At 38.9% G+C, this 12,723-nt stretch overlaps 1 protein-coding gene across 6 annotated transcripts in view; it reads right to left on the bottom strand.

Moving 5' to 3' along the window:
- The window catches only part of LRRC56 (leucine rich repeat containing 56), a 61,497-nt gene that overhangs the window by 30,165 nt on the left and 18,609 nt on the right, over positions 1 to 12,723 (bottom strand). For 5 of the 6 annotated variants that reach the window (XM_071427660.1, XM_071427661.1, XM_071427659.1 and 2 more), the window contains 2 exons: positions 10,858 to 10,945; positions 4,013 to 4,073 (listed from right to left, as the gene is read on the bottom strand). In XM_071427660.1, the coding sequence (XP_071283761.1) occupies positions 4,013 to 4,073; positions 10,858 to 10,945 (149 nt within the window). Of the gene's footprint in view, positions 1 to 4,012; positions 4,074 to 10,857; positions 10,946 to 12,723 lie in introns of those variants that run through there. The other variant, XM_071427663.1, reaches the window with a different exon arrangement.

Raw genomic sequence — 12,723 nt, 5'->3', positions numbered from 1 at the left:
GAGACTCTTTTGTTGCTATTCTTGTCTCTGGGAGCTGGTGTTAAAAAAAACAAACCAAAAAACTAAGGTTCATAAAAGCATAAGAATTGTTGATTTTGAATATACTCTGCACCTTGTTCATTTGAACCTCCTGAGGATTTTACTGACTGAAACACACCAGGATTACTTCCCTCTCCTTCTGGGGGATGTTTCTGCAACAGTGCAAGCCCAGTTGGAGAACTGCAGCAATGAAATGTTAACTCAATCTGGATGAAGAAAATCTGCTTTACTTTCCCTATATCCTCCATACTCACTTTTGTCCCCACACTTTGCAGTCTCTGCATTTCATCTCACTTAAAATATGACAGCCTCTCTCTGTTAGAAGCAGTTGCTTGAGAAGCCCTGAGAGGAGATCACTCTCTTGCTGGCCACAATGTGTGGTGCTGAATGGGAGGAAATGAACTTCAGCTGCTAAAACAGCTTCTTCTGGAAACTTATGGGAACCAGGTCCCAAGATTCTCCTATCTGATTTAAAAGCCCTTTTGTAAAGATATTTATCTAAACATTTTTAAACAGATATTTTCCTTCATCCCTGAATTGAGAATAAAAAAATCTGATAAAAAAAATACACAGGCTACATGCCAAAGCAGAAGCAGTATTCATTGGCCTTGGAATATAGTTCTTTTACTGGAAGCATTTCAAAAATAAGGACCATGGCCATCACAAAAAAACCAAAACAACAAAAAAATCCCAACCAAACAAAAAACCCAGACCTAAACAAACAAACAAACAAATACCAGAACCAAAACAAAAAACCCAAAACCAACCAAACAAAAAGGCAAACAAAAACAATCAATCAAACAAAACCCACCCAACACCCTCCAAATCAGCATATTTTAGCAGGCACTCTTAAGAATAGACTTGACTTTTCATCCTCAATTATCAGTTCATAAATCTAGAACTTCTCAGTTGCTAGCAAATGTGTGAAGGTCACCAAACAAGGACATAATGAAGTTATTGAGATTTAGAAAATTTAAAACAATATGAACTCTTTTCTTTTCACAGTACACTGGATTTTCCAGAGATGTTCCCTTTAGCAAAGGGCCAGTAGAAAACCAAAATCCAGAAACAGCCAAGAAAGAAATTCCCTTTCAACTACCAAGATTGATTATCTGAAAATAAACTTGGATATATTTTTCCTTTTGGATTAAATTAAATAGTTGATAATGGTATAATTTCAAAGTTTCAAGTATTCAAAAGTAACACAAGCTTTAGGAGGATTGGGGAAGGACCATGAATTTATAAGGCAGCTCAAAGACATTCCCCATCAAAGGAATCACAACTTCTTGAGGAGCTACCAGGAGAAGCCAATATCCATCAAAGGAATCACAACTTCTTGAGGAGCTACCAGGAGAAGCCAATATCCAAACTCACTGATGTAGCAAGCCTTGCACTCCCATAGAAAACTGTAACACAAGAACACCTTGATTCCTCACTGCCAGAACATGACTCCTTTTATTTCCTTTGAACAGTGCATGGCAATGCACACCTCAGCATCCTCACATCTGAAGTTCCTATGTGAGATTGACAGGAATGAATGCCTCAAAAAAAAATCAGTAACTAAAGTCAGGATGATGAACCTTCATTTTGGCATCTACCAAGCCAATTCTTCTTCCATTTTCAACATGAAAAAAAAAGAAAAAGTTCTAATTCCGTTTCATCCCAAAATAATTAGGTATTTCTACTCTGCAAGACAAGATGAAACAAAAATAAAGTGACAAAACACAAAGTCTCCCATCTTATTACCCACTCATGCATGCACACTGACAGCCTTTTCTTCATAATGATTCACCAAAATATGCTTTTATAACATAAAATAGAATGAAAATAATGTCTGCTTTCAGCATCTCAAGTATATACAAAACACCCTTTTTTTTTTTCTGCTTTTCTGTCCTTGCCTTCTTTTCAGTAAATAAAACCAATCTTCCAGTTGGACCTTACAAGACATTTCCTATTATCTGCTGCCCATTTTCGAATTACAACCACAATGATTCTGACCTTATGGCTGGCAAAATCTGTGGGAATTACTTTCAGTAAGAAGGAAGAACAATTTTTTCTGTCATCCTCAATAGCCCCATTTGCAAGGATTTGGTTGAATAAAACAAAATAATCACTTTCTGGACAGAATTCAAGTATCAACAAGATTAATTCAGAAATAAGACTCTGTATTTTGGAATAAATGACAGCAGCCTCTAGAATGGGAGCAGCCATGTTACAATAGGTTTAGCAGGCATCACTGCTGCTGTGGCAGCAATATTGCTCTAATGGGCATTAAATTGACATGATGCAGACATTGAAAAATAAAGTTCAAGTACAAGGCTGTGCTTGCATGGGATGTGCCCTTAAATGATCTGTGTTCATCAATGACAGATTGTCAAAGATAGAAATTAATAAAGCAAAGCTACTGCTGTAACTGTACAGACTGAGCTCACATCTGGGAGAGCCAACAAAAATCTTCTTCCTCCTTTACTTTTCCCTGACAATTGCATTTAACTGCCACACAGAAGGAGCAGCAGGTAGCTCCTCCTGGGCTGGAGTGCCTGGGAATCATCACAGTATTAGACTTGATATCCAAGCCCAAACATATTTACATTAGAGTAGATCAAATCAAAACTTGAGACCAAACATTCCCTGCATCAAGGCCTGCCCACAAGGGTGTCAGGTCAAAGAAAATGGTTTGCCAGAACTTTTCATGACAGAAATTAGAGCCTCAGAATACAGAGGTGCAAAATCCTGCTAAAGCCATGAGTCATGCAGTTTAGTTTTCCTGAACAGCATTCTTATATTCAGTGCCAACAGAGCTGATCAAAACGTTTTCTGTTGACACATTTGAAGAGAATTTGGAGTTTTGATCAAACTAAAACCCACCTTTTATATTTTTTCTTTTTGATATAATATCTCTTAATAGTGTCAAAATTTAATTTTTTTCACCCAGTACTTAATCCTCCATTGCAGTAATGGAGCAATTTCATGCTTATGAAAACTGTTGGTTGCTATTAAAATAAATGCAGCAATATAGAATCACCACTTTTACATGTTATGGATTAGAAGGTAAGAAAAACAAAATTTAGACTGCAGATACTTCATTTCATCACCAGAACAAGGGTAAATAAAATCAAAGTGTACCAACTGAAGTTCATTAGATACTTTAGAGAGACCAAGAAGAATTTATTGTCAATTCTTAGGACAGAACATGCTCTCTTAAAAAGAACTAGCAAACTCACTACTTTTTACCCCATGAGTTTAGTAGATAGCCATACAAAGCCAGAGAGCAGTCCTATTTAAAACAGGGCCTTTTACACAGCCCTTTTCTGATAGGAACTGTATTTTTCTACTTTGCATTAATTAGCAAGGGTCATACAGATAGTAGCACAGGAGAGAGAAGACAGCTCTGCCTCCTCATTGTGATGGTTTTCACTTCTACCTTTCCAACCAGCCAACTCCCCCCAGCTGTCTGGGAGAAAACATGATGTTTTCATGCAGCTCAGCAAGCCAGGGACATGCAGGCTCCACAGCAGCTCTCATAAACCTGATTGCATTGACTTCAGTAAAGCCAAAGTGATTTTCATCAGCTGAGGAACTGGTCTGACCTGCACAGAACAGGCTACTGTGTACAGTAAAGGCCCAAAGGCTGAAACACTGAAATACAAGCACCTAGACATAGGTAAGAGGGGAACTTTTAGCTCCTTTCAAATGTGCAACAAATTTCCATGGACTTCAGCATAGCAGGAACTTCCCTGGTGGCAAACTAGGGCTAATTCATCGGCACAATTTCAGCTACAGTGATTTATTCCAGATCAGGTCCTGTCCTTAAACTTCTATGGTAGTGGAGCATATATTCATGACCTAGTCCATTATCACAGTATGGAGAAATGGAAGGAATTAAAGCAGCACAAATGAAGATTTTATCACTTAGATAAAATTGAGGGCTGTTATTCTTTGTATTTACTTCATAGAATCATTCATTTCTTACCTCACAGATACAAGCAAGCTATTGTTCAACTTCAGTTCTCTCAGATTAGGCAGATGCACACCTGTGGGAACAAAATAAAGAATCACTTTTTGGACCTGGGATTAGAGTAAAGGAAAATTATGACAATTACAAGTTGAAGCATCTAATTTTACAAGTATTTCTTTGCTGTTTCTGGCAGGCCTGTCCTGGACTTCTTCTAAGAAAATCAATGAGATTATTTCACTCAAAAACTATTTCATCCTTTGCATTTTTGAAACATATATGTATTGTCTGCACGACTACCCAATTACAATTTTTGAACCCCTCACTGGAAACTCTGATATGGCACCTTGCCGGACAGACAAGAAAAGAAACTGGCTTGATGTGTGACTGTTTTCTTTGGTCTGATTCCCCATCCTGATTGACTTTTAACTGAGTGATACTCTGCAGAGCTAAGGGATACTTTAGAGTATAGCATTCCATGACCTATTTAATGGCAAGTAGTGATGGACTTAATGGATACACAGCCAGGTAACACTTCTTCAAAATATGACTTTGAATCAAACAGCAACCACATAATGATCCATAGTCACAACATCATCTTTTATAGTTCACAGGTCCCACAAATGCTACATTTTGCAAAGCATTGCTTTCTTCTTTTAATTTTCTAGATATAACTGTTTACCATTGAATTGTACAAGTTTCATACCTATAAAACCCTCAGTATTCTTTTTGTTATTAATTTAATTAATGTGCTTTGTTTTGTATCCCTGAGAGACATTTGCCTTTTAGATTCACTCTAATGGTATCACTGAACAAAAATCATACACCAAATCCCTCCAAGCTGCAGATAACTTAGACACAAGCTCAAGTCTCAGAAACCATTTCTTATGGACAGTAGCAAATGTTTACCCATTCACACCAGCAGAGTTTACTCAAGGCTGGTGAGCATCCTCCAGTATAACATGCAACCATGTAGAAGTAACACCAATTTTAGACAAATTGGACCATTGCTGAAACATTAAAATGTGTTCTCAGCAAATATTTTTATGAGTTCTCTGAGTAATCACAGTCTGGCAAGGGTGATTTACCAATGTCCAGAAGGATACCAGTCGGTGCTTTGCAAAGGATAAAAAAAAAAGAAAGGGGAGCGGGATCTCAAAAGCAAAGAAAGGAGGTCATGTTGTTCATTCCCCAAAGAGAACAAGAGCATTTATGTCAAAAACATTTTAATAAATCATGTTTTAATAGAAGCATTAGCTACATCTCATGTTATTTTGGAGTGATCATAATGCACATATTGATTTTCATTATGTACGGCAAGTATTTAAGTTCATGTCTTTTTCAAAGCACTTTTGAAAATACAAAAAATTCAAAACACACTGTGCCATTTTCTAACCTTGTTTTCCAAGCATTTTCCACAATCCATAAAAACTAAGAACAAATTAGAACAAACAGCCCTCCTCCTGCAGGATATGCTTTCTCACGTCAAACAAGTTTTATATGTATATATGGCAACAAAATAATTTGGAGTCCTGGCAGAGAAAACATTAGGATCTCTGTTAATTACTCACAGCAGCCACACTAGCTACTGAGCAAAGACTCCCTCAGATAGAAATCAGGGCCTAAAAAATTCCACCCCCCCCCAAAAAAAAAAAATCTAGATTCTAAAAAATTTCTATCCTGTTTCTGACAAGGATGGAGAAATTAAATGTCATCCCTTGAAGAGTTAAAGGAAAAAATGAGAGGGATGCAGTAGCCTCTCCAGTCCCAGCTCCAAACTGAGTAATGGTGCCATGGATTCAGGCAGAGATGTAAAAGGGTTACCAAGCAAAGACCGATGCAAAGCATTGCAAAGCAAAGGAGTTTTAAGGACTAGTGTTAAGCACAAGATTTGAATGAGGAGTCAAGAGAAATGGAGAGACTTGCCCAAGAAAAAGCTTTTCACTGAATGCATTTAGGCTTGGCTCAGGAAAGAAGCAACTATTAAAGGATCCAAAGAGGCTGAGTGACAGGCTGATAACAAAATTTTCACATCTGGTTAGTTCATTATTGTAACTTGATCCTCCATCTCAGATTTTTTTTGCACTTTGGCGCAATCTATCCTCGGGAAGTTGTACAGTGTTACACTTTAATGTGTGGTTTATGAGCTTGAAATAGAAGTATACAATATGTGGTGGTGCAAAATTCTGCCAGCAATATTCTACAACGTATTCCTGCAAGTCTGCAGGTTCTTCCCTCCTCTAAGTTTTATATCAATATGTGATTATTCTTTGGTGCTAAGAATTCATTGTTCCATTGATTTTTATGTTTTTTAGAGTTTTAAATACTTATAAATAGAATAGAGGCCAGAAGTTTAAATTAGGAAGAGAAAATTGTAAAATGAAGGTGACAAGACACTTATTCCAATGTAAAGGTGTATTTCTAATTTTTGTAATTTTAATCCTCATGGCATCTTTCCTCAGAGCAAGGACACATGATACTAACATATAAAAATACTCCAAAATACAATAGTAATAATTTCTAATATTCATTTTAGAAGTACAAGCAGTATATTCCTTATCCTTATTCCCTCCTTTGTGTAATTTTGATTTTAAAGAGCAAGAATAGTCCACAGAAATGCTGATGATTGCAGGACAAGGGGAGAATTCAGGATGACGAGCAGTGTTATCTCATCTGTCTGCGATTCCCTTTCACTAATGACCGGTTTTGTTACATGGCTCTGAAATTACTAACCACCAACAATGTACTAGTGTTAAACTATTCTACTCTACCAGTGGAACAAAACTAAATGAAAGGGCAGAAAGAAATCAGAGTGCAAGTTAGGTGAATAAAAGTGATAGACACATACACTCAACAACGAAGCCTGAAGTGCTGCACTTCACAGGCAGGGTAGCAGTGTAGATGTCTTTCCAAGGTGCCTTGGTACTGCTGGTGACATTTAGAAAACTGAGTAGGAGAAGCAAAGAGAAAGCAGCCCAAATGCTGGTTTTATGATATTCTACAAGTTACAACACTTCTAACACTTGCTGTTTACGTTATGAAGTATTCTTTAAGTAGCATCATATATCTTTGTTTTTCTATTGTTAACAAAAAATCATCGTGGCTTGACTTGCATCTTTTGGAACATGAACTAGTGAAAAACAAACAAAATAAATTACTGACAAATGCTTGCATTGGCACCAGGCAGCCATCGTGCTTTGTTGATCCTACAACACAAAACAGGCATATCAAAACAGGCTGTGCTCTTCTAGCAAGAGCAACCTGAGATGCAAATTAAAGAGTCTATTTAGTTCTCTTGAGCTGTGTTTGATCAAACAAGATCACTTTGATGCTATTTCTACACAGGCATTTTTTTGCACATTTCTGGGGTGAACTGGGCAGTACAACTGGAGGTGAGACCACAGCCCTTTCAGACAGACCCAAGGCAGCTGCAGTTGAGCTCCCTGTGATGGGGATCTCACAGAAAACACATCAGTGCAGGGCTTCACATGAGCACACTGCCCCAGTGCACACTTGTGACTCCTGCAGACCCTGCCCAAGCCCTGCTGTGGGGCTTGTCCAAGCCTTGCTCAGTGAGTTTGTCAGCACCAGCTAAGCCAAGGCCATCCTTGGAGCAGGAACACTCACGCCAGACTCGCTCCTCCAGCCTCTGTGCTGCTCCCTGGCCGTGCAAGCACCTGCTGCTGCCATGCTGGCTGCCAGCAAAGGTGTCCCAGCTCTGCACCCAGAGTGCCAACAAACAGGGCAAGAGGAAAGAGAGATGATGGCCCTGCATGAGAAATAGCACATGGCTACTTCTGAACCCTTGGCAGAGCTTTGCCTTGATAAAATGCCTGCAAGGGAAGTGGCAATCTCCAGACACGTAATCAACTTAGTCTGGCCACCAGCAGGCAACAATTCAATAAGGACCAGCGAACAGCACTGTGGGTAACTTGATTTGGAGCTATTAAAATTACTTAGGAATAAGAGGACTATGTAGTGTCTTAAATGACTCTATCCCACCATTATTTTCAACAGGAATTTCTATGAGCTGGTCATAAATGCAATTCCATACCTGTCAGCAATCAAAACTGAAGGGATAAGTTAATGAAAAGGAAATAGTACCTCTGAACATAAACTGAGGCCTACATGCAGCTGAGGAGCACAGAAATCAACCCCAAGATATGTAAAGCTGGATACAAGACTTGCCAGGGCGTTCAGGGTTTCATCTGTCACTCAGCAAGGTGCACTGAAAACAGCTGGAGAATTCAGCAATTACCCCAAGCCCTGCAAAGATTCAGATTTAAGCTCTGGCATGAAGCCTTTCCTTTAAATTTTAAAACTGATCGCATGAGAATATTTCAATATCAGTCTTTTCATGTTTTAGTCCACACCTTGTCCCTAAGAAAAGTAACTCTTCCTCCCTATCATGTCACGCCATTTTGTAGAGGCAGACCTGACAAACTGGACAAGGTTAACAGGATGGTGCTTTAAAGTTTAGTGGAATGGTCTCAAGAAAAACATCAAGCAACAAGTTTTAAATCACTCTGGAAATCTTTAGGCCCTGAGTGTTTGTGTTACAGCCTGTAACACAGGCTACGAACCTTGAAATGTTTCTCAAGTGAAAACTGTGGTGTAAATTTGGGATTTGAGTGCTGCAAGGTTCCAGGTGACTCAGAGTTATGTGCAGTCTTGTAGCTTTTAACACTTTCACCTGGCCATTTAAGACCTTGCCTGGCCTATTTTATCTTTACACATAAAACCAGTCAAAACAATATTGTTTACTGGGTGTGGACTGATCATCGAAAAAATTTGCTGATGACAAAGATTCTCTTACCCCCTTCCACAACTAAGGAATACAGTGAGAGCAAGGTGAAGTGGTTTAATATGTGTATAAAGAAAGCTTATTAGCCAGGTTTGAAATTCAAAAGAAACACCAAATTACAGAGCAGTCCAGGCTAGAGGGAACAGTTGTAGGTCTCAAGCCCAGCATCCTGCTCAGAGCCAGTTTGTCTGTGAGATCAGGGTGCTCAGGTCTTCATCCACTTGAAAACCTACCAAGATGGAGTCTCCAAACCTCTCTGGATACTCTTATTACTTGACTCTCCTAATAGGGGGAGAACTTTACATCCTGCCACTCTAGAATGCTTGTCATTCCAGCTGATCTGCTTCCTACCCTACTGTTTTCCTCAGGCTATTTCTCCAGACCCCTGTGACCACAGACCAGGTCAGCAGCACAGCTGCAGGGGTAGGCAGTCAGCAGGGAGCAAGCAATGAGCCCAACTTCTTCAACAGCAGCATTCACAATGGAGGTGCAAACTGCTCTGCAAAACCCCTAAACATTTAGGCCCTACTCCATGTGCCTAAAAATCATCTGCCACGTGAAAAAAAAAAAAGGAAAGAAACTAAAGTAAACTTTCTGCCCTAGCCACCTGCTGACATTTGCAAAGAGATTTTCACAGGAAGAAAACTCAGAAATGCACCTTAAAAAAAAAAAAAACAAAAAAAAAACCAGAAGGAAATTCAGAATGGTCTTGATGTTCTGTTATTCTCAAAAGCAGTGGGGACCTGCAGGGGCTGGTTTTCATGGCCTTAAAGGGCCAGCTCTTGGTGTGAACAGTGGGAGATAAACAAGATGGAAATTATTTGCATCATGGACATATTGTTCTGTATTTTGTATTCTATAAAGGTTGCAAAAGCCTAACCATGGGTAGGAGAAGGGATTTATTCCAGTAATTGAAAGGGAAAAAGAGAGTGATGAAGGTGAAACATTTTGCTAGCCTGTCACAGCTAATGTAAAATGGCATAGGAATGGGAGCACCACTTTTGAGCATAATAGAAATGGCATAATGAGATTTCCTTATCAACTGGATTAGTTGAAACATGATTGAATAGATTATGATCTCTGAAAGAAATTGATGTAACTTACCTTAAATTATCAAGTGCCTATGAGAAAGAGACTTAATCATGAAATAAACAGAATAACCAATACAAAGGGGCTAAAAATACAAAACAAAAGCCCCCTTCACTGTTCTTGCTCAACCATTCTTGACAAATAGACATCAAAAGACCCATTAAAGCTAGTCAGCTGTTACATTAGTCATTTGCATATGAAAAATTAACTGTTTGTCTGAAAGAACCAGTACACAGTTTTGGGGACATGGCTCCTTTTCAGCACAGAAAATATTACCCTGCACTAGTTACTCAGCTTCAATGTAGAAAAAGATGGACTTGGGTGTGGTAGGAATCCACATGACAGAAAATGATTGCTGGTGCTGGGAAAAAAAAAGTTAGGCTTTATATTCTCAGTATTAACTCTGCTACAGAGGAAATTCCTTTGGTACTTCTCACTTCCCTGGTTCAGTGAGGATGACATAAAAACAAATGACAAGTGTTAGGGCTGCTTGGGGCTCATCAAAATGATGTAGCTGCAGGACCTGCCTCCAGCTCATCTTCCAGCACAGCTCAGTGAGGCTGGGTGCAAAGACAAGCTGCTGGAAGCATAAGCCACCTGATAGCGCTGGCAATTCCTCAGTCACAGGGAAACCTCACAGTGGAGAGAAGCTGACATTTGGCTCCTATTTCACTAAAGACAAGAGTAAATGCTCTTTTAGGGCCTAGCATACCATACAAGAAAAATTTGTCCAAACTAATTACTAATTTGCTTTAGACAGAAGAGACGTCACTCATCCCATTGCCAGAGTTTCCTATTCAGAGCCTCACACCAAAGACAGAGATCAAAGAGTGTGAGGTACGAGGAAATCCTGTTTCAAGAACTCTTGAGAAGGACAGTACTTTTCACTGGCTATTGGTTAGTGAATCCCCAGTCAAGACACCATTAAGGAAAATTCAAGATGATGAGCAGAAAATAAATTGTTTCTTACCAAAGTTCCCCAAGCTGATCTCTCTGGTGTCTACTCGCATCTCTAGGGCCTTCACTTGCTGCAGATCATCTACCCCTGCCAAAATTTTCTGTAAAGATAAGCAGAAATATATGTGTACCCTCATGCAATAAACCAGAAGTCACAGCAGCAAAAGGGTCTAGAAAGATTTTCAAACAGTGTTTTGTCAACATATATTTCAGGTCAACATGGCTAGATGTGCAATCACATTGAAATGAACACAGTATTCAAAGACCTTTTTTCCTTGTAGGCCCAAAATACTCTAGTCTCCCAAAATTTATACATTGCTTAAAAAGTCAAGGCTCAGGGTTACATTCAGGCTGCAAACCAACAACAGACCTACATGCCACCTAACTTTATTTAAACAGTATGTCCATGCTTAAAGATTTGCACAAGTCTTGCACTAATCCTCAGCAGATAGAAAGTGTTAACTTTAAACATCTCTTGTAATTCAACAGGTGCTGGTAGTAAAACTCAACAAAGCACACTGTTTACCTTTTGACCCAAAACAATAAAAAAGAAACATGATTTTAGCTCAAGCCACTCACTTTTCTGACAGAAGACTACACTAATTATAAGAATTATTAATTTCTTTGAAAGTATCTAGGCAATGCAAATAGAGGCCTTCCAAATCCTTCATTATTTTTACAAAATTGTAATAATTGGATGAACCACTGCATTAAGCAAGGATGTGTGTGTGAATGCAGACTCTTTTCTAATCTTTCTTAACATCCTAAAGTCTGTGTTGATAGATACACATGCCATGTGTATCATTCATTTACATTTTGCCATGGCAGAGGTAAGCAGGAGGAACAAAACAAGCAGAAGCTATACACAGAGGAGAGAGGGAAGCTCTAAGACTGACAGGGAAAACCACAGCAAGGCTGTGAAATCCTAAGGCTGCAACTCCACAAGGAGCTGAATCAATCTCACGTTACCACTGCGTTCATCCCGTTTCTCCCTGCTATGATCCAATTTCTCTCTCCCCAGTTTCCCTCATTCAGGGAGCACATCCCACCACCTCCTTTGCATCAGCCTAGTTGCATGAATGTTTTAACAAAACAGACCAGAAGAACCATATCCTTTCTTCCTCATGGGTTAGTGGTTCATGGAGGAGTCTGAAAAAATCCTTGAAAAATGAGAAGCAAAGTTTATTTATCATGTTAACTGCCTGAAATTGTTGATGCTATACATAGTGATAAAACTTACAAATTTTCACCTTTCTGTGTCAAAAGAATTAGGATGTGTGGCTGAACATGTCCACTTCAAAGAAATGTCTGGCCCTGGCATCAGTTTCCTCCTCAATGATGCAACCAAGAGCAGGAGTTGAAAGTATTGTCACCAACTTTTAAGGCCTTTACTTAAGGTGAAGGCAGAAAGTCATTCATTAACCACCACATACAGGAGCCAAATTTTCTCATTATTAAAAACGACAACATTCTTTAGGTTCTTTTAATAACGGAGAATGTATTCATTAGAAGGGAATGTCTAGGATGACCTCTGCTTATGAGTTTTGGGAAGAAAAAACCCCACAAGAATAGCCAGTTAATTTTGCAAGGAAAAAATGGTGCTTGCAACATTTCTGCTCATTAGGTAATATTTTTATTGTGCACAAGTGGCTGCAACTTTCACTGATGTTCCACATCCTCTTACAAAGGACTAAAGCCAGTCAGTGTAACTGAGCTGGCAGTTCAAAAGGACATGGTTTCCAGAAAATGCTGAGCATTCCTTCTTGAAAAGCTGTCCCCCTTTATAAGGTCTTGACGTGTAGTCCTAAGAAACAGAATTATCCAATACCTTCAACTGCCTTTCGACTATTTTTAAAACATTATGTTTAAAATGATTTTT

This window comes from Agelaius tricolor, unplaced genomic scaffold (assembly GCF_023055355.1).
Source record: "Agelaius tricolor isolate 1412-34295 unplaced genomic scaffold, bAgeTri1.0.p SCAF_5, whole genome shotgun sequence".
NCBI lineage: Eukaryota > Metazoa > Chordata > Aves > Passeriformes > Icteridae > Agelaius > Agelaius tricolor.
Note: the sequence above shows the minus strand (reverse complement) of the source record. Positions and strands in the feature narration are given on the sequence as shown.